The 21,440-nt window shown below is 37.5% G+C and overlaps 1 protein-coding gene across 1 annotated transcript in view; it reads left to right on the top strand.

Annotated features, from left to right (window-relative positions):
- Positions 1-21,440, top strand: part of SETDB1 (SET domain bifurcated histone lysine methyltransferase 1) — a 32,818-nt gene that overhangs the window by 715 nt on the left and 10,663 nt on the right. Inside the window, exons 2-12 of the mRNA XM_046683528.1 lie at positions 375-645; positions 1,329-1,480; positions 15,122-15,156; positions 15,584-15,683; positions 16,593-16,718; positions 16,886-17,087; positions 17,646-17,719; positions 18,622-18,812; positions 19,787-19,916; positions 20,585-20,741; positions 20,830-20,988. Of these exons, the coding sequence (XP_046539484.1) occupies positions 386-645; positions 1,329-1,480; positions 15,122-15,156; positions 15,584-15,683; positions 16,593-16,718; positions 16,886-17,087; positions 17,646-17,719; positions 18,622-18,812; positions 19,787-19,916; positions 20,585-20,741; positions 20,830-20,988 (1,586 nt within the window). The 5' untranslated portion in view covers positions 375-385. The remainder of the gene's footprint in view (positions 1-374; positions 646-1,328; positions 1,481-15,121; positions 15,157-15,583; positions 15,684-16,592; positions 16,719-16,885; positions 17,088-17,645; positions 17,720-18,621; positions 18,813-19,786; positions 19,917-20,584; positions 20,742-20,829; positions 20,989-21,440) is intronic.

Here is a 21,440-nt window from a genome sequence, read left to right as displayed (position 1 = left end):
ATGTTTGTTCAAATTAGGTATAGCATGCAAACAAAGATTTATCTTATTAGTCGGTTAAGGAATACAGGTCACAGAAATATCTTCCTCAGTAAATTGATCCTCTTCAGTTTCCTAAAATATTATTTTCGGTCGCTGCCTGTTGCATAGCGTGTTCTCCATGAACTCTCAAATTTTTAAATCTTATTCAGACCTATAGTCTATAACATGAGGTGAGAACTCTACAAAATCTCAGCATCAGATAGTGGAGAATGGGGAGAGGGCACAGAGAATCAAACCTTAGTATGTTTGAATAACAAGTAGCAGAGTAGGAACGAGTTTTATTAGGGTTGTGAATAATGACTCCAAAGATAATTTTAGTTTTCTGCTCCTTGTAGAGGACAACAGTATGACCTCCCTCCCTGGGTGCATTGGTTTGGATGCAGCAACAGCTGCAGTGGAGTCTGAAGAGATTGCAGAGCTGCAAAAAGCAGTGGTTGAGGAGCTGGGTATCTCTATGGAGGAACTTCGACAGTTCATCGATGAGGAACTGGAAAAGATGGACTGTGTACAGCAGCGCAAGAAGCAACTAGCAGAGTTGGAGACATGGGTAATACAGAAAGAGTCTGAGGTGGCCCATGTTGACCAGCTCTTTGATGATGCCTCCAGGTGAGGACTACATGGAAAATAGGAGGAAATCTCTCCATTGGCAGACATTTTTTAAGTATAATTTTTCATGACGTTGTGCCAAACACTTTATACTTTACAAGATATGGATATGTAGAACCTTACTCTTCTTCAAAGGTTTGGGTCCAAAATCTGACCTCATGAATATAGCATATTCATCTATCAGAGACTAACAGATGATCAGCAGTAGAGGAGTCCAGGTCTTGAGTCCCGTCCCCTTGTTTCTCCTGCACTATACTTCAGAACAATTGCTTTGTTTTCTTAGTAGGATCACCTGAGGTTTGTAAAGAGTTGCTGTCTTATATAACTGTGGAGCATTAATAAGTTCCTAGAGCCCTGTTATCTACTCTTAAAGCTCTAGAAGATTTGTTTCTGGTGCCCTAGTTGTCACTTAAAACACATTTTCAAATAACAACGAGGTAAATAATGAGGTAAGGTTGAAAGGACCTACTTTGGGCTTATTTTGGATTTTTGAGGAACTAGTCTGGAAACCACTATTTAAACATTTTTCTATGGGAAAAGCATTTTAAATCCTAAACAAAGACACTTTGGAATATGGCCTGTTTAAATTGAGGTCACTGTATACTTAAATATATATAAATTCTGATGGTTCCTACACCTGCTTCTGTTGACTTTGACCTTTCCTACATGTGTTCCACTATTAGGGCAGTGACTAATTGTGAGTCTTTGGTGAAGGACTTTTACTCCAAACTGGGACTACAGTACCGGGACAGTAGCTCTGAGGATGAAGCTTCCCGGCCTACAGAAATAATTGAGATTCCTGATGAAGATGATGATGTCCTCAGTATTGATTCAGGTAAGAAATGAGGCTGTGGATAGGAAAGTCTCAGGATTGAAATTGAAACACTGGAAGATGAGCAGATAGAAGACAAAAGAAGAGAGGAGAAACCAGTGTTACTAAGTCCATATCCCAAACTGTTGGACTTGTCTGTTACAGAGAAAAACAGAGCATTGTTAGTATCATAAATGTCCCCTGAGTGCTACTTCCTGATTGAATGACCCTCCCTACCCCATTCTATATAACCTCTACTCTGAACTCCCTTACTTTTCTTTATAGGTGGCATTAGCACCTATGTATATATATCTCAAAACAGTAGATTGTTTGGTTTTGTCTATTTTTTAAGTTTGTTTAAGGTATAATTTACATACTATAAAATTCACCCACTTTAAGTGTACAGTTTGAGTTTTAGTAAATTTATGCAGTAGTGCAGTCTTCGGTCACCACAGTCCAGTTTTAGTACACTTGCATCACCTCAAAAAGTTCCCTTGTGCCTGTTTGCCATCAGTCTCCATTGTCACCCCTAGCACCCACTGATCTGCCTGCTTTCTCTGAAGTTTTGCCTTTTCTAGAGATTTCATATAAATAGAATCACAATATGTTGTCTTTTGTATCTGGCTTCTGTCACTTAACACAGTGTTTTTGAGGTTCATCCATGTTGTTGCATGTATTAGTAGTTCGTTCCCTTTTTTGCTGAGCAGTATTGCGTTGTATGGATATACCACGTGTTTTTGTCCATTCCTCAAGTGAGAAACATTTGGTTTGTTTGCGCTTTGGGGCTATTGTGAATAATACTGCTATGAACGTTTGTGTGTAAGTCTTTATGTGAACGTTATGTTACATGTCTCTTGTATATTCCACTTAAGAGTATATGTTTGAGTTTTTAAGAAACCGCCATACTATTTTCCAAAGTGCTGTATCATTTTACATTCCCACTAGTAAAGTATGGGGTTTCCAGTTTCTCTACCTTGTCAGTGCTTGGTATTGTCAATCTTTTATTTTGGCCATTCTCGTGGGTGTGTAGTGGTATCACATTGTGACTGTAGTTTGCATTTCCCTAAGGACATTGAGCATCTTTTCACATACTTATTTGCCATTTATGTATGTTCTTTCAGGAAATATCTATTCAAATCTTTTGCCTTTCTTTAAAAATTGGGGGTTTTTTTTGTCTTTTTATTATTGACTTGGAAGACTTACTATACTTCAGGTACAGTTCATTTATTAGCTATATTTTATAAACATTTTCTCCCAGATGTGGTCTTTTCATTTTCTTAATGGTGTCTTTCAAAGGGTAGAAATTCTTAAGGTAGGGGACCCACCCCATGGCCTAGTGGTTAAGTTCGCACGCTCCACTTCAGCGGCCTAGGGTTTCACTGGTTTGGATCCTGGGCACGGACATGGTACCGCTCGTCAGTATACTCTGAGGCGGTGTCCCACATGCCACAACTAGAAGGACCCACAACTAAAATATACAACTACATACTGGGGAGATTTGAGGAGAAAAAGTAGGAACAAAAAAGATTGGCAAGAGTTGTTAGCTCAGGTGCCAATCTTTAAAAAAGAAAAAATTCTTGAAGTAAATGTTGAGGGTGATTTATTTATGGCTGTCCGGTTCTTCCACTACCATTTGTTGAAAAGACTACCCTTTTGGATAATCACTTAGCAGTATATTTGAAGGTCTGTCGCACTGATCTACAGCAGCACCACACTGTCCTAATTACCATAGCTTTATGGTGAGTATTAAAAATAATTTAGTGGAAGTGCCCTAAATTTATTTGTACTTCATATATATTCCAAGGAAATTTTAGGATCAGCTTGTCAGTTTCTACCAAAAAAAACTTTTTTTAACCTGCTAGAATTTTTAGTAGGAACTCTGTTGAATCTAAAGATCAATTGGGGGAATATTACCTTTTTAACAAATACTGAGTCTTGTAATGCGTGAACATGATAACATCTCTCCTAAGTATTTTCTTCTTTTTAATACTAATGTGAATGGGATTATTTTCTTAATTTCATTTTAGGAGTTTGTTGCTAGAATATAAAAATATAGTTGATTTTTGTGTATTGATCTTGTAGCTTGTGACCTTATTAAGCTCATTTATTCTGGGATCGTTTTGTGGATTCCTTAGGATTTTCTGTATATTAGATCATGTTGTCTGCAAATAAAGTCAGCTTTACTTCTGACTTTTTAATCTGGATGTCTTATTTCTTTTTCTTGCCTTATTGTACTTGCTAGAATCTCCAGTACAGTGTTGAATAAAGGTTTTGAGAGCAGACGTCCTTTTCTTGTTCCTGATCTTAGGAGGAAAGCATTTGGTCTTTAGGCATTAATTATGAGGTGAGCTGTAGGTTTTTTGTAGATATCCTTTATCAGGTTGAAGGAAGTTGCTTCTATTCCTAGTTTGCTGAGAGTTTTTATCATAACTGGGTTGGATTTTAGATTTTGTCAGCTACTTTTTCTGTAATATCCTCAGATGATCATATGGCTTTTGTTCTTTATTCTATTAATAGAGTGTATTACCATAATTCTTTTTTTGGATGTTAACCCAACCTTGCATTCCTAGGATAACCTCACCGCCCCCTTTGTCTTAGTGTATAAACCTTTTTATATCTTGCTGTGTTGGATTTGCTAATATTTTGTTAAGAATTTTTGCACCTATGTTCATGAGGGCTATTGGTTTGTGGTTTTATTGTGATGTCTTTGTTTGGCTTTGGTATCAGGATAATATGGGCCTTATAAGATGCGTTGGGAAGTGCTCCCTCCTCCTCTGAATTTATGTGGAATGGTATTATTTCTTCCTTAAATGTTTAATAAATTCAGCAGTGAGACTATCTTAGCCTGGACTTTTCTTTGTGGAAAGATTTTTAAAATATACTTTTTTAGTTTGGAATAATTTTAGATTTATGGGAAAATTGCAGAGATAATAGAGAGTTCCTGCATACCTTTCACCAGTTTCCTCTAATGTTAGTACCTTATGTTACCATGGTACATGGGTCAAAACTAAGAAGCAAACATTGGTACATTATTTTTATCCTAACTCCAGACTTTGATTTCTAGACTTTTTCTGTTCCTTCTAAGAGAAAATTAGATTTTCTGTTCCTTCTTGAGTTAGTTTTTTTAATTTGTGTCTTTCTAAGAATCTGTCCATTTCATCTAAGTTGTCTTAATTATTGCTATAAAGTTGTTCATAGTATTCCCTTGTGACCCGTTTTAATTTCTGTTAAGTTCTGTAGTGATGTTCCTTTTTTCATTCCTGGTATTGGATATTTGGATCTCCTCTTTTTTTTCTTGGTTAGTCTCGCTAAAGGTTTATCAATTTTTTTCTCTTTTTCACGGAATCAATTTTTGGGTTCATTGACTTATTTTCACTACTGTTTTTCTGTTTTCTATTTCATTGATTTCTACTCTGATCTTTTTTATTTTCTTCCTTCTACTTATTTGGGTTTTGATTTGCTCTTCTTTTTCTAGTTTTTTAAAGTGAAAGCTTAGATTATTGGTTTTAGACCTTTCTTTCTTTCTAATAGAAATACTTAAAGCTATAAATTTCCCTTTAAGTATTACTTCTCTGCATCTCATAATTTTTATATGTTGTGTTGTCATTTTTATTCAACTTATAATTTTTAATTTCCTTTGTGATTTTTCTTTGTTTGATTTCTAAGTATTTGGGGATTTCCCAGATTTCTTTCTGTTGTGAATTTTTAATTTAATTTCATTGTGGTCAGAAAACATACTTTGTGTATGAGTTTAGTTCTTAAAAATTTTTTTTTTTTTTAAAGATTGGCATCTGAGCTAACATCTGTTGCGAATCATCTTTTTTTTCTTCTTCTTCTCCCCAAAGCCCCCCAGTACATAGTTGTATGTTCTAGTTGTGTGTGTGTCTAGTTGTGGCATGTGGGACACCACCTCAGCATGGCCTGACGAGTGGTGTCATGTCTGTGCCCAGGATCCAAACCCGTGAAACCCTGGGCTGCTGAAGCAGAGTGTGCAAACTTAACCACTCGGCTACAGGGCTGGCCCCAGTTCTTTTAAGTTTAATTAGACTTTTTTTTAATGCCGTAGCATGTTGTCTGTCCTAGAGAATGATCTGTGTGTGCTTGAAAAGAATTTGTATTCTGCTGCTGTTGGATGGAATGTTTTATCTATGTCTGTTAGGTTAGGTTGGCTGATAGTGTTGTTCGAGTCTTCTATGTCCTTACTGATTTTCTGTCTAGTTGTTCTGACAATTACTTGGAAAGGAGTTTTGAATTCTTGAACTAAAATTGTTGAATTGTTTGTTTCTCCTTTCAATTCTGTCAGGTTTTGTTCTCTGTATTTTGGGCCTCTATTAGTTATGTATACAGATGGTCCTTGACTTACAATGATTCTACCTAATGATTTTTCAACTTTACGGTGGTGTGAAAGTGGTACACATTCAGTAGAAACCATGCTTCATATTTTGAATTTTGATCTTTTTTCAGGCTAGCAATATTCAATACAGTACTCTGGTGAAGCTGGGCAGCGGCAGGCAGCAAGCTCAGCTCCCAGTCAGTCAATCACAAGGGTAAACAACCAGTACACTTACAATCATTCTGTACCCCTACAGCCATTCTGTTTTTCATTTTCAGTACGTTATTCAATAAATTACATGAGATATTCAACACTTTATTATAAAATAAGCTTTGTGTTAGGTGCTTTTGCCCAACTGTAGCCTGATGTAAGTGTTCTGAGCATAATAGGCTATGCTAAACTATGATGTTCGGTAGGTTAGGTGTATTAAATGCATTTTCAGCTTATAATAGTTTCAAATTATGATGGGTTTATCAGGACATAGCCCCATCTTAAGTCAAAGAAGATCTGTACATTTATAATCATTTTATCTTCCCATTATATTGACCTTTTTATCAGTATAAAACGTCTCTTTATGTCTCAGGTAATATTCCTTGTCCTAAATTCTGTTTGGTCTAATATTAATGTAGTATTTGCATCTCTATTATGGTTACTGTTTGCATGTTTTATCTTTTTCTATCCTTTTACTTTCTGCCTGTTTTTTTCTTTCAATTTAGTGTATCTCTTGTAGACAGTATACAGTTAGATCTTACCTTTTTTAATCCCGTCTTACAGTTTCTGCCTTTTAATTAGAGCGTTGAGTCCATTCACAGTTAATGTGAATCCATATGGGTGGATTTACATCTGCCATTTTGCTCTTTTTACCCCATATGTTTCATGTCTTTTATGTTCATCTCTTCCTTCTTTACTGCCTTCTTTGTGTCAAACAAAAATTTTGGTAAATTATTGTAATTCCTCTGATTTTGTTTTAGCCTTTTTTTTAAGTGGTTGCATATTTATCTGATCATTATCTTCTACAAGTTAATACTGACTGAATTCTGGTAAAATATAGCCACTTTGCACCAGTATATCTCTATTTTCACTCTCTTATGTGGTACTGTTGTAAAGTGTGTCATATCTACATATGTTTAAAGGCAACAATTTAGTGTTATAATTATTGCCATAAGCAATCTTATGTTTAAAGAAGTTATGAGAAGAGAAAAAATATATATTTACCCAGATGTTTACCATTTCCGTTACTCTTCATTCCTTCCTATGGATGTGAGTTACCATCTAGTGTCATCTTTTTCCAGCTAGAAAGATTTCCTTTCATAGTTCTTGTGGTTCTACTAAAAGTGGATTCTCTCAGTCTTTGTTTATTTGGGATATAGAATTCTTGATTGACTGTTTTCTTTTGGCATTTTGAATATGCCATTCCAGTGCCTTCTGGCCTCCATTACTTGTGATGGAAAGTCAGATGAAATTGTACCCTGTATGTGAGTCATTTTTGTCTTATTGCTTTTAAGATTTTCTCTTTCAATTTTAGTAGTTTGATTAGGATGTGTCTAGGTGTAATTCTCTCTGTATTTGTCCTACTAAAGATTCATTGAACTTCTTGGATCTGTAGATTCAAGTTTTTCACCAAATTTGGAAGTGTTTCAGTCGTTATTTCTTCGTATTTTTTCTGGCCCTTTCTCTCTCCCCATGATTTATGAGATTCCCATTACATATGTAGTGGAATGCCTCACATTGTCCCACAGTCTGAAGCTCTGTTCAGTTTTCTCTCCGTGCTTTGGATTGGACAATTTCTCTTTAGATCTGTTTTTCTATATTCTGCTTTACTGATTCTTCTGCCATTTTAAATTTGCTGTTTAGCCCCTCTAGTGAATGTTTCATTTCAGTTTTTGTAATTTCAACTCTGGAATTTCCATTTGGTTGTTTTTGTACTCAACTCTGTTGTTGACTGAGTATCAGTGTATTTTCTTTTAAGTCTTTGAATGTAATTTCCTTTCGTTCTTTGAGCATATTTATAAATCAATATCTAAGTCCACTCAGAGTTAATTTCTATTGACAGCGTTTTTTCCCTGACTATAGGTCACACTTTCCTGTTTTTTTGCATGTTTCATCACTTTTTGTTGAAAACTGGACATTTTAGATAATGTAGCAACTCTGAATTTTAATTTAGAGTTGCTGTTTTCTTTTTCATTTTTAAGTAATTTTCCTGAACATAAACTGCCAAGTCTACTTTCCCTGCAGTGTGCAGCTGCTGGTGTCTCTGCTTGCTTTTTTTATTTTAACTTTATGTATTTTAGCTTGGCTCTTAACAGTTCCCCTTTTGTTTGCACATTTTAGCCAATGAGTTTTACAGAGTTATAAAGAATGCATTCAGAGTTGCGTCTAGTTCTCAAGTTTCCCTTGGGTTTTATTTTTTACCAGGCTCTCTTGGGTTTTCTCTGCATATGCATAGTTAGCACTCACCCAAGAGGGCGTAGAGAACTTATGTGTGTCCATCTATGGCTCTCTCATTTTTAGGATCTCCTTGTTAAATTTCTGACTGATTTGCTGCTCACCCCAAACAAGAGTTGCAACCTTGGACTAACAAAGTTGTCATTGTCATGGCTATCACCTTGATGGTAAAGCTGTAGTTTTCATGTAGAGCTGTAAGTAGAATAGGGATGGGAGCTGCTCCAGGCAAGAGGTCCATTGACTCCCACCTTTCTTATGAGAAGCTTTAGCAGTTTTTCATGAATAAATACTTCTCAATCTGTTGTTTGCCTTTTGTCAATTTCCAGTGTCCTGAAATGATTGTTTTTGACAATTTTGTCCAGTTTTTTGTTTGTTTTCTGCAGAGGGGAATCGTCCAACCTTTTCACATCACTGTTATCAGAAGTGCCATAGTTTTTCCTATTTTTGAACTATATAAATGGAATCATATATACTGTATGCATTCTTCAGTCACTTCTTCAACATCATGCTGATGGGTGATGCTTAGTACAGTTGCTCCTGCAGTATGGTATGCCAGTGTATGAATATGCCATAATTTATCTATTTTCCTGACACCTGACACTTCATTTGTTTTCAGTTTTTTTTGCAATTGCAAATAATGCTCTAAATATTCTTGAACATGACTCCTGAGGCACACGTGCAAGAATCTTTTTAAGATATATACAGTAAGAGTGGAGCTGCTGTTCTTAGGATATGGAAATTTCAACCTTGCTGGATAGTTACTGGCCAAACAGCTTTCCAAAGTGGTTGTACCAGTTTATATTTATACCATCAGTGGATGAGAGTGCTCTGTGCCCCACATCCTTGACAACAGTTGGTATTGCAATTTTAAATTGGATTTCCCTGACTACTAGTGAACCTGAGAATCTTTTCATGTGTTTGTGAGTCATCTGTAGTTTTTATTTGAAATGTCTGTTCTTGTCTCTTGCTTGTTTGCTCAATGCTCATGTGTCTTTTTTTGATTCATAGGAAATCTTTATGTAAGTACTAACTTTGCATTTAGGAGTTGCAAATATCACTCTCAGCTTATGATTTATCTTTACTTTTTATGTTATTTGTTGATAAACAGAAGTTCTAATTTCACCATTTTCTTTTATGATCATTACTTCTTATATCCTTTCTGCCCTGAGGCTATAAAGATTTTCTTTTCTATTGCCTTTGAAAGTTTCATAGTTTTGCCTTTCACATTTAAATGTTTAATCCAGCTGGAATTTATTTTTTTTTTAAAGCTTTATTGTTGTTTTTAAGATTTTGTTTTTCCTTTTTCTCCCAAAAGCCCCCCCGGTACATAGTTGTTTATTTTTAGTTGTGGGTCCTTCTACTTGTGGTATGCCGCCTCAGCATGGCTTGATGAGCGGTACCATGTCCGCGCCCAGGATCCGAAGCAGCGAAACCCTGGGCTGCTGAGGTGGAGCGCGTGAACTTAACCAGTCAGCCACAGAGCTGACCCCCTGGAATTTATTTTTTGTATAGTATTTGAGGTAAAAACTCATTTTCTTTTTTTCATATGGTTAAGTAGTTTTCTAGCACCACTTATTGAAATGAGTCCCTTCTTACTGATTTACATTGCCTACTTTATCATAAATTATTTCTGTATACGTGTGTGGGTTTGTTTCTGGGCTTTCTATTATGTTTCATTTTCTGTCATTTCTTCCTATATCAATTCTATACTGTATCTCTGTGGCTTTATAGGTTTTTATGTCTGTTAATGCCAGTAACCTCAGTTTGTTGTTCTTCTTCACAGATGTCTTGGTTCTTTTCACTTCTTGTACTTATATATGTGTGTGTGTGTGAGAGAGAGAGTCCGCTTATCATGTTACCCACTCCCCCACCAAAAGAACACCCAAAAACTATTGACATTATTAAAAGATGAATTTCAGGATAGTTGATAGTTTCGTACTATTTAATTCTTCTACACAAAAACCATTTGTTTAGTCCTTAACGTTTTTCAGTAAGGTTGATCGATTTTCTCTGTGGAAAGCTTGCACATCTTTTGTGAGATTTTACACATTTTCAGTAGCCACAAAAATATCCTTTTTTTCCAATGATTTTATTTTTTCCTTTTTCTCCCCAAAGCCCCCCCGTACATAGTTACGCATTTTTAGTTGTGGGTCCTTCTACTTGTGGCAGATGGGATGCTGCCTCAGCTTGATGAGTAGTGCCATGTCCGCGCCCAGGATCTGAACCAGCAAAACCCTGGGTCGCTGCAGTGGAGCACACGAACTTAACCACTTGGCCACAGGGCTGGCCCCCAAAAATACCTTTTTTGGAAAACTACATTCCTAATTAGTTGTTGCTGGTGTATAGACATGCAGTTGACTTTTGCATATTGATTTTTGTATCTAGCAATCTTAGTAAATTTTTATTTCTATGGATTCATTTAGGTTTTCTATGTAGACTGTCATCTGAAAATAATTGCAGTTTTTCTTCCTTTCCTTTATTTATGAAAGATAAGTCTTTTATTTTTCTTGTCATATTTCACCAGCTAGGACCTTTAGTATAATGTTAAATGTGAGTGATGATGATGGGCTTCCCTGTCTTGTTACTTGTTTTAAAGGGAATGTTTTCGACTTAGACCATTAAGGCTGATTGCTTGTTACAGGTTTTTGTATGTGTCATTTATCAGGTAATAGAACTTGTCTTCTGTTCTTAGTTTGCTGGGAGTTTTTATCATGATGGTGATATTTTTATCACAGATGTTGATTTTATTGAATATACCTTTTACCTCTAGTAAGTTTATTGTGTTTTCCTTTACATCTAGTAATGTAATGAATTACATTATTAAAATTTCTAATATTATGCCAACCTTATAGTCCTTGGGTAAATCCAACTTGAATGTGATATTATCTTTTTAAAACATTGCTGGATTTGTTGTGCTGGTATTTAGGATTTTTACATCTTCACTTCTGTAACAGAGATAGCCCTATAATTTTCTTTCTTTATTTTTTGGACTATCCTTCTGTGGTTTTTAATAATGACATTTTGGTGGCCTTGTTGAATGAAATAGGCAATATTTCTTGTTTTAATTCTTGTGAAGTGTTTGCAAGATTGGAGTTATCTGTTCCTTGAATGTTTGATAGAATTTGCCCATAAAGTGATGGAGGTTTCTGTTTTCTTTGTGCAGAGCTTTTCTATTTCTTTGAGTCAGTTTTGGTAATTTGTAGTTTTCTGGTAATTTATCCATTTTGTGTAAGGTTTCCATTTATTGGCATAAAGTTTCTGCTTATATTTTTAGCAGAGCTTGACATTTAATTCAGGCCTTTTGCACAGATTACTACCTTGATCACTTTGAACTGATGTCTCCTGTACTCCCTTATGCTCCCTCTGTTCTGTTCCCCATGTCTTAGCTTGATGACCTAAAGTTCTGGATATGGATGGTGGTGATGGTTGCACAATGATATGAATGTGCTTAATACCATTGAACTGTATGCTTAAAAATGGTTAAGGTGGTAGTTTTTATGTTGTGTGTATTTTGCCACCGTAAAAAAAATGGGGAAAAAAAGAATCAGACAGATTTTTAGGTACTGATAAGGAATACTTTCCTGGATATTTTAAGCCTGGAGACAAAAAGCAACATAAAAACTGCATGTTGAGTATGAGTAAAAGGATGGGGCAGGGGCAAGAATACGTATGTACGTTTACAGAGTATCTCTGGCCACAAAAGAAACTGATAAATATTGGTTATTTCTGAGGAGAGTAACTAGAAGCGGAGTGGGAGGAAGACTTATTTTTCACCGTGTGTCCTTTTATTATGTTTGAATTTTTTACCACATGGATGTATTTTGAAAATAAAAATAAAAGCCCTACAAGATTAATAACTATCCTTCCTCATATATAAAGTATATGTTTTGAAGCCTTTTACAGTAAAGCTGTTGAATTCTAAGATAACACATATTTAATCAAACACCATATTCACAGCTTTTTGAGAAATGTGTGCACATGCACAGGTGTGTGCCTGTGTATTCTCTACAAGGTTGGGTTCATATCAAATAAATAATTTTGTGTCCTAATTTTTAAAACTTAATATATAACTAGCATTGCCTCATGTTATTGAAGATTCTTTATGACCTCATTTAGATATGTTACAGTTTATTTAACCATTTTGTTATTTGAGAATGTTTACATTGCTTTCTATTTTTGTTTTTTATTTTTTCTTACCTTTTTTCCCCAGTTTTATTGAGACGTAACTGACATATAACATTGTATTAAAGTGTAAAACATAATGATTTGATATTTGTATATATTGTGAAATGATTACCACCATTGCTTTCCATTTTTAAATATATGTTCCAGATCTCTGAAACTGCACTGTCCAGTACAGTAGCTGTTATTCACGTGTGGCTATTTAAGTTATGTGACATGTGAAGGGTCTAGTATTTTCCAGAACTCACACAACAATGAAGAAACTAACAACCCAGTTAAAAAATAGGCAAAAGATCTGAACACACATTTCTCCAGAGAAGATATACAGATGGCCAACAGGCACATGAAAAGATGTTCAACATCATTAACTATCAGGGAAATGCAAATCAAAACTACAATAAGATAGCACCTCACTCCTGTCAGAATGGCAATAATTAACAAGACAGGAAACAGTAAGTGTTGGAGCAGATGTGGAGAGAAGGGAAGCCTCATACACTGCTGGTGGGAGTGCAAACCACTATGGAAAAAAGTATGGAGATTCCTGAAAAAATCAAAAGTAGATCTACCATATGATCCAGCTATTCCACTGCTTGGTATTTATCCAAAGAACGTGAAAACATGAATGCATAAAGATATATGCACCCCTGTGTTCCATCGCAGCATTATTCACGATAGCCAAGACTTGGAAGCAACCTAGGTGCCCATCAAAGGACGAATGGATAAAGATGTGGTATTTATACATGATGGAATACTACTCAGTCATAAGAAACGATGAAATCTGGCCATTTGTGACAACATGGGTAGACCTTGAGGGCATTATGCTAAGTGAAATAAGAGGGAGAAAGTCAACTACCACATGATCCCACCCATAAGTAGAAGATAAAAACACCACCAAACAAACACATAGAAACAGAGATTGGATTGGTGGTTACCAGAGGGCAAAGGGGGAGGAAGGAAGGTGATTAGGCACGTGTGTGTGGTACTGGATTGTAATTAGTCTTTGGGTGGTGAACATGTTGTAATCTACACAGAAATCAAAATATGTAATGATGTACACCTGAAATTTGTATAATGTTATAAACCCACACTGTTACTGCAATAAAAAATAAATTTTTTTTAAAAAAGAACTCTTAAAACTCAAGAATAAAAAGACAAATTACCTAGTTAAAAAATGGGCAAAGGATATGAATAGATATTTCTTCAAAGAAGATGTGTAGATGGCCAATAAGTACATGAAAAGATGCTGAACATCATTGGTCATTAGGGGAATGCAAGTCAAAACCACTTTATGCTCATTAGGATGGCTATAAAAGAGAATAACAAGTGTTGATAAGGATGTGGATAAATTGGAGCCCTCTAAATTCCTTGTAGGAATGTAAAATGGTACAGCCACTTTGGAAAAGTCTTTCGCTTCCTCAAAAGGTTAAACATAGAATTACCGTATGACCCAGCACTCCCACTCCTAGCAATATACCCAAGAGAAAAGAGAACATATGTCCACACAAAAACTCATACAATGAGGGCCAGCCCCAGTGGCATGGTGGTTAAGTTCAGCGCACTCTACTTCAGCAGCCTGGGTTCACTTCCTGAGTATGGACCTTCACTGCTCTCTTAGCAGCCATGCTGTGCTGGCGGCCCACATACTAAAAATTAGAGGAAGATTGGCACAGAGGTTACCTCAGGGCGAATCTTCCTCATCACACACACACACAAAAAAACCCTCATACGCAAATGTTCGTATCAGCGTATTCATAATAGCCAAAAAGTGGAAACAACCCAAATGTCCATCAGCTGATGAATAGGTAAACAAAATATGGTGTATCCATACCCTGGAATGTTATTCAGCCATAAAGAGGAATGAAGTACTGATAATTGCTGCGTGATAGATGAACCTTGTATGATGAACCACATATAGTATGACTCCATTTATATGAAATGTCCACAATAGACAAATCCATAGAGAGAGAAAGTAGATATGTGCTTACTGAGAGAATTGAGGGGAGGGTGAAATGAGAAGTTATTGCTAATGGGTATTTTCATCACCCCAAAAAGAAACCCCATGCTTATTAGTGGGGTTTCTTTTTGGGATGATGAAAATGTTCTGGAATTGGTGGTGACAGTTGTACAACCTTGTGAATATACTAAAAACTACTGTATTAAACATTTTAAAAGGGTAAATTTTTTAGTATATGAATTATACCCGAATTTAAAAACAAATTTTTTTAATGAAATTTAAAATTCATGTCCTCAGTTGCACTAGCCACATTTCATGTACTTAGTAGGCAAGTGCTAACTTGGACAGTGTAGATACAGAACATTTCTATCATAGCAGGAAATTCTGTTGCTCAGCAGTGCTCAAGAGTAAACATTTTTGCTTAATTCACTGACTACATCCCATTTTTCAAATCATTCATATAATCCATAAGTAATTATAAAAATTCAAATATACAGTGAAAACCCCAAATCCCCTAGACTACTCCCTGTCTCAGTACTCTTTGCCCAGGTAAGCACTGTCACCTCCTTGCTGTGTGTCTTTCTGGACTCTCTTGGTACTTTGACATATGTATATATATATATATCTATATCTGGTTTTCAGTTGTTACTGATAATGCTTCCATAATGATGCTTTTAAGTAGCTTAGTTCCTGATTTCTTGGAAATTCTGATATAAGTCTCTTACACTCATTAGAGACTTCTCATCCATAGGTGATGCTGGGAGCAGAACTCCGAAAGACCAGAAGGTGAGTTGGAATAGGTAAGGGAAGGGTGAGAGATAAGAATTGAAAATGGGAGAAGCTTGTGGCCTGACCAGTCAGTCGATTCAGCCATTGATAATCATTCATCCTGTAATCAGCCTTGTGGGTTGTAGTCCTCTAGTAGATGTTCTAAGAATGCGAAAGAGGATACTTAGAGATAAATGCACTGAGCACTATATGAACGTAGAGTTTGGTAGAGATCATCTAGGTGAGATTAGTCAAGGAGAGCTCCCTAAAGCTGATTTCTGAACCAAATTTGTAAGAAAGGGCAGTTTTGCCTGATAAAGTAACTGTAAGCTTCCAAACATAGCTCATTCTGTTTTGTTTTTTGAAAGACAAGTTCTTATTCTCAAGTTATTTCTAACCCATACACCTGTTTTAAAATTTGTCTCCCTCATCCTCTTCCTCACAGCTCCGTGAAGCCATGGCTGCCTTAAGAAAGTCGGCTCAAGATGTCCAGAAGTTCATGGATGCTGTCAACAAGAAGAGCAGTTCCCAGGATTTACATAAAGGTTAGGGTCAGAAGGTGCCTTGTTACAGGTTGGGGGTGAATTCCTACAGAGATTTCATGAATAACTAGCTTTGTTTTAGCATCTCAGAATCCTTCTCTACCTCTGTTGAGTTCTTTTAACACCACAGGCTGTATAAGTCAGTATAAGATGATTTGTGATTTTGTTTTCCTTGTTGTCTGCTTAAGTCATTTGTCTGCTGATTTTCCAGTCTGTGATGGTTTTATCCAAATACCTTTTTAGCCCCATGCTCATGACGACTACTTCTAGATGGGGATTAGAGAGAAGAGAGTAACTCAGACTCATATAAAGAGGTCTCAAGGAAGCTTTGTTTGTTGAATGGGGCTGTTAATAAATCTCCTATGGGAAAATGTTTTATAAATGCTACATAGCATTCAATGAGTGGTAGTTAATATTGTTGTTAATAAGGAGTTGGAGGGCTGGCCCAGTGGCGCAGCGATTAAGTGTGTGTATTCCACTTCGGTGGCCCAGGGTTCACTGGTTCGGATCCTGGGTGCGGACATGGCACTGCTTGGCAAGCCATACTGTGGTAAGCATCCCGCGTATAAAGTACGGCCAGCCTTTCTCAGCAAAAAGAGGAGGATTGGCAGCAGATGTTAGCTCAGGGCTAATCTTGCTTAAAAAAAAAAAAAAAAGGAGTTGGAAACATTTGGTTAAAGTGAGATGTTCTTGAGTTACATGTGAATTGCAATTATTCAGGTTTTCCTGTTAGCATGAACAGTTGAGTCACCTGTGTCTTTTGTTTCTGCCATTGGCCAAGAGAGCAGCAAAAATGGCTAAGGATCAAAGATTACCCCATTTTGCTTGATTACCCAACTAGCCTCTTTACTTTTCCATTCTCTCCCCAATCGATGCCATATCTCTTTAGAAACACTTTGCTTTCTTCCATAGGAACCTTGAGTCAGATGGCTGGAGAATTGAGCAAAGATGGTGACCTGATAGTCAGCATGCGCATCCTGGGCAAGAAGAGAACTAAAACATGGCACAAAGGCACCCTTATTGCCATCCAGACGGTTGGTATGTTCAAGCTAGAGGAAGAACTAATGAAAGGCAACCTGCAGGTCTCCATTGCTGATTGTTTCTTTTCCCCACAGCCTTGCCTTTTGTCTGTCACCTAGCAGCCAGGATTTACACAGAAACTGATGAGTTTTTAAAATTTTTGTTTATCTTTCCCTTTTACTCAGGGCCAGGAAAGAAGTACAAGGTGAAATTTGACAACAAAGGAAAGAGTTTACTGTCGGGGAACCATATTGCCTATGATTACCACCCTCCTGCTGACAAGCTGTATGTGGGCAGTCGAGTGGTGGCCAAATACAAAGATGGGAATCAGGTCTGGCTCTATGCTGGCATTGTAGCTGAGACACCAAACGTCAAAAACAAGCTCAGGTACCTGGACAGAGGATTGTAAAGAGAGTGGAGGCCGGGAGCACAACACCTGCCTTGTTCCAAGCCATAGTCCGGATCTCACAATTAGCTTTTGTGTTCTTAGTCCCCAGTGGCCAGAAACCCTTTCTCTTTCTTTGCCACAGGTGTCACGTGGGTGATTCTTTCCTTCTCCTTTTTCTGTTTTTTTTTTCCTTTTCTCAAGGAGAAAACTTGGAGGAAAACTAGGAGGGTAATGAGGATTGATTAATAGGGGGATAGGGAATTCATAAGAAGGAAGAAGTGAAATGGGGACTAAATGGTTTTCAGTAGAGTAGAAATCTGATAGTGGAACAAGAATAAATAGCTTTTGAAAAAGTAGGGATACGTTGGTTAGATTAAGGGAATATTCTTAACTCAGTGTGGGAAGAAAAAATAAGAGGAGAAAGTAGTACACTGGAACATGTTCCCTGGAGCGTGTCCTGTTTGTGACCCAGAGGAGTGGAAGCTGTAAGATAATTTCCGTAGGTTATGTTAAATATCATAACCCCCTGATCTTTCTGCCATCACTCTTCCTTACAGGTTTCTCATTTTTTTTGATGATGGCTATGCTTCCTATGTCACACAATCTGAACTGTATCCCATTTGCCGGCCACGTGAGTGTCCCTCCTTTCTTCCGGAGTTCTATCCATTTCCTCCTCTACCTTGTGTTTCCTCTTAAGACAACCAAGTGAAAAACCCTAATGTTTTTGGAGCTTCAGTCTCGAAGAGCATGAGTTTGATTAATGTCCTTTGGGAGATACAGTTTTATTGCTCACCTTTAGTACTAGGTGTTTATATCCAGAGCGAGACACCAGATCATGACTGACCTTGGGTAGATCTACGTCATATTGTCGATGTGTTTTTATTTCATTTCTGAGTGATTTAGGTTTGAGAAGATGTTAGTTTTTTCCTAGTCTCATGCTTCATCTAACATTTGTATAAATCTGTAGTCTGCTTAGTGCTTTCTACAGAAACTGTGTTAGATGGAGGCTTTAGCTACGTCTGATTCTGCCTTGGGGACAGACTCCTGCAGAAGCAACTGTTTTTAATTGCAGAAGAGTCAACTAATACTGCTGTATTTCCATATAACATGGCAGTACATGCATTCAAGCTCCCTTAAAAGCCTGATAGAGAATGAGAAGGAAGGATAAATTTTTTTTTTATCCATTTCATGATACCACCTGGTCTTTTTTTTAATTACCTCTAGACTTGTATCAAGTTCGCAAGAATTTGCACTTGAATTTTCCTAAGGAGAAACATCCATTTTTATGAAATGAGTGACTCACATATATTTGCATGTTGCTTATTTAGTATTTACTTGATTTGTATGTGCATTTACACATTAGATTCAATACTTTTAGGTGGTCTTGGTGTTCCTTTCTTGAGGTTATGATTTCATTTATTTTTTCTCTTCCTCCCAACTTGAAAAATACCAAACATCTCCTTGCCAACCATTTTTCCCTATCAAGATATGCCCTACCTGCCCTGTCTCAGCCCTGCTTCTTCCTTGGGACAGTGAAAAAGACTTGGGAGGACATAGAAGACATCTCCTGCCGAGACTTCATAGAGGAATATATCACTGCTTACCCCAATCGCCCCATGGTGCTGCTCAAGAGTGGCCAGCTTATCAAGACAGAGTGGGAAGGCACATGGTGGAAGTCCCGAGTCGAGGAGGTGGATGGCAGCCTCGTCAGGATCCTCTTCCTGGTACTGTTCTTCCCTCGAGTTTTGGAGGCAGGAGTCAGGGTGGGATGTGGGAGCATAGGAGGCAATAATGAGGATGATTTTGTAGCTACTCTATAGTTTTCCCTCTTTCTTATCTTCCTATCTGTTTTCACTATTTGGGATCAGAATTTACTTTGTTCTTCTTTTTGTTCCTCTGTAAGTGGTTGTTGAAAATAAATTCCCTAACTTTAGTTATGACACTAATCTGCATGGGGGTATTTTTTTCTCTAGGAGTATTCACATTGTATGTAGGTGCAGAGAAGGCAGCTAGTTCCATTTGTCCAGGGTTAGGGTTTTGGAATTGGAATTGGAGGTCTTGATGATCTCTCAAGACCTAATTTAACTCTAAGATCTTGTACCTATCCTTTTCTCCCCTCTTATGCCTTTCTTAGAATTATGTTTCTTCTCTGAGCTGTCTCAGCCCTTTGTCTCTAAGGCCTTATGATCCTTGTTACATCTCTCATACTCAGTACACCTGTCTCTCCTGTAATTAATTTCTTTTTTTTTTTTTAATTTTTTTTTTTAAAGATTTTACTTTTTCCTTTTTCTCCCCAAAGCCCCCCGGTACATAGTTGTATATTATTCATTGTGGGTCCTTCTAGTTGTGGCATGTGGGACGCTGCCTCAGCGTGGTTTGATGAGCAGCGCCATGTCCGCGCCCAGGATTCGAACCAACGAAACACTGGGCCACTGCAGCGGAGCGCATGAACTTAACCACTCCGCCACGGGGCCAGCCCCTCTCCTGTAATTTCTTAAACAAGGAATATATGTTTTTCTTTGTCTTCCTGATGCCTGTCATGAAGCCTGGCACATAAGTTTATTGAATAGATAGGGAATTTGGGGTTCATCAGGGAGATCCCGAAAGGAGGCACATAGTGTATATTCTCTACAAATGGCAACATAGATTCTAGCTTTTAACTCATTTCCCCCACCCTTCCTTCCTCCCAATCCCCCAGGATGACAAAAGATGTGAATGGATCTATCGAGGCTCTACACGGCTGGAGCCCATGTTCAGCATGAAGACATCCTCGGCGTCTGCACTGGAAAAGAAGCAAGGGGGACAGCTCAGGACACGTCCAAATATGGGTATGTCCTGAAAGATACCCTGGGGGAGGAAAGAAATGGATACACCAGCAAAGGAGATTATATACAATGGTTATCCTTTGTTTACCAGGATGACACTACTGACTCATTGGAAACAGGACGTGTGCCCTGAGTTGTTTCCAGTAGTGATGATGGATTTGTGGTGCTGCCTTCACATGCTATGACTCTGATTCGTTCTAAACAACCACATAAAAATCGGAAACAACTGGCTTAGGTTAGGGATATTGGTCGTAGTAGTTACCTCTCTTATCCACAGGATTATCTGCTTTGTGTGTTATCTATGGTCAATTTTTTTAAAGCCCAAACTGTTCTTGTTTTTCTATGTTCCTGGCATACTTTCTGGTTGATTTTTCCTGACAACATTAGTTGATCAAAGAATGCATTTTTGAAAATCTTCATCAAAGGGTGATATAATTACTAATGTAAATTGTCTGAGGCAGGAAGATAAAGTCCTATTATTTAAGTCAAAGCCAGCCTATGCCAGCATTCCACTCATTAGTGTAAATAATGAGAACTGACGGTCTTAGCACTTACTCAAAATGTTTCTATTGCTGCGTTTTGATATTATATAAATTGAGGATCACGCATGTGCATGAATATAAGTGACACAGCTGTCATCTTCTCAATGGTCAATTTCCTTTTTCCTATAGGTGCTGTGAGGAGCAAAGGCCCTGTGGTCCAGTACACCCAGGATCTGACCAGTACTGGAACCCAATTCAAGCCAGTGGAGCCCTCACAGCCTACAGCCCCACCTGTCCAACCTGTCCCACCTGCCCCACCTCTGTCCCCCCAGCCTGGTGACAGTGAGTGAGTGCTGTTCCTTCTTTTTCACCAGTTTCTTTCATATTGTATTTTCTGTATCCCTTACTGTGTGATCTCTTCTCTAATCTGCTAGAAGCTTAGAAAGCCAGCTTGCCCAATCACGGAAGCAGGTAGCCAAAAAGAGCACTTCCTTCCGGCCAGGATCTGTGGGCTCTGGTCATTCCTCCCCTACGTCCCCTGCACTCAGTGAAAATGTCCCTGGTGGGAAACCTGGGATCACCCAGACGTACAGGTGAGAAAATCTCAGACTGTCTGTTGGGGGATTGGCAGTGTGGACTGAGTGGTCACTGTATAGAGAGGTTCCTTGGCTCCTAGGGGCTTGGTTAAGGTTATAAAGATGAAGAATTTGGACTTGAAAAGAAAGCTTTAACCTTGGAAATTTCCAAGAAACAGAACATAAAAATAATTGAATTAGAAACTAGGTGGCTAGAAATACCAAATCACCAGAAAGTCATTTGTTAAAACTTATCATCGAATGTGGTATCATCATTGGTACAATAGAAAGGGAGCACTATAGTCTCTTTCATGACATCCTGGGAGTTAGTAGGGACATTTATAGGACACATAGCAGGAAAAAAAGAATTGGTAGAAGACCAGACTCTACTTCCATAATTCGCAGGCAAAAAAATTTTAGGAAAAGGTACACTGTTGAAATAGAGGTATTATCAGTCAGTGAAGAGTAAA

This window comes from Equus quagga, chromosome 13 (assembly GCF_021613505.1).
Source record: "Equus quagga isolate Etosha38 chromosome 13, UCLA_HA_Equagga_1.0, whole genome shotgun sequence".
Classification (NCBI taxonomy): domain Eukaryota; kingdom Metazoa; phylum Chordata; class Mammalia; order Perissodactyla; family Equidae; genus Equus; species Equus quagga.
The sequence above is the reverse complement of the archived record's forward strand: the minus strand, read 5'-3'. Positions and strand labels throughout refer to the sequence as shown.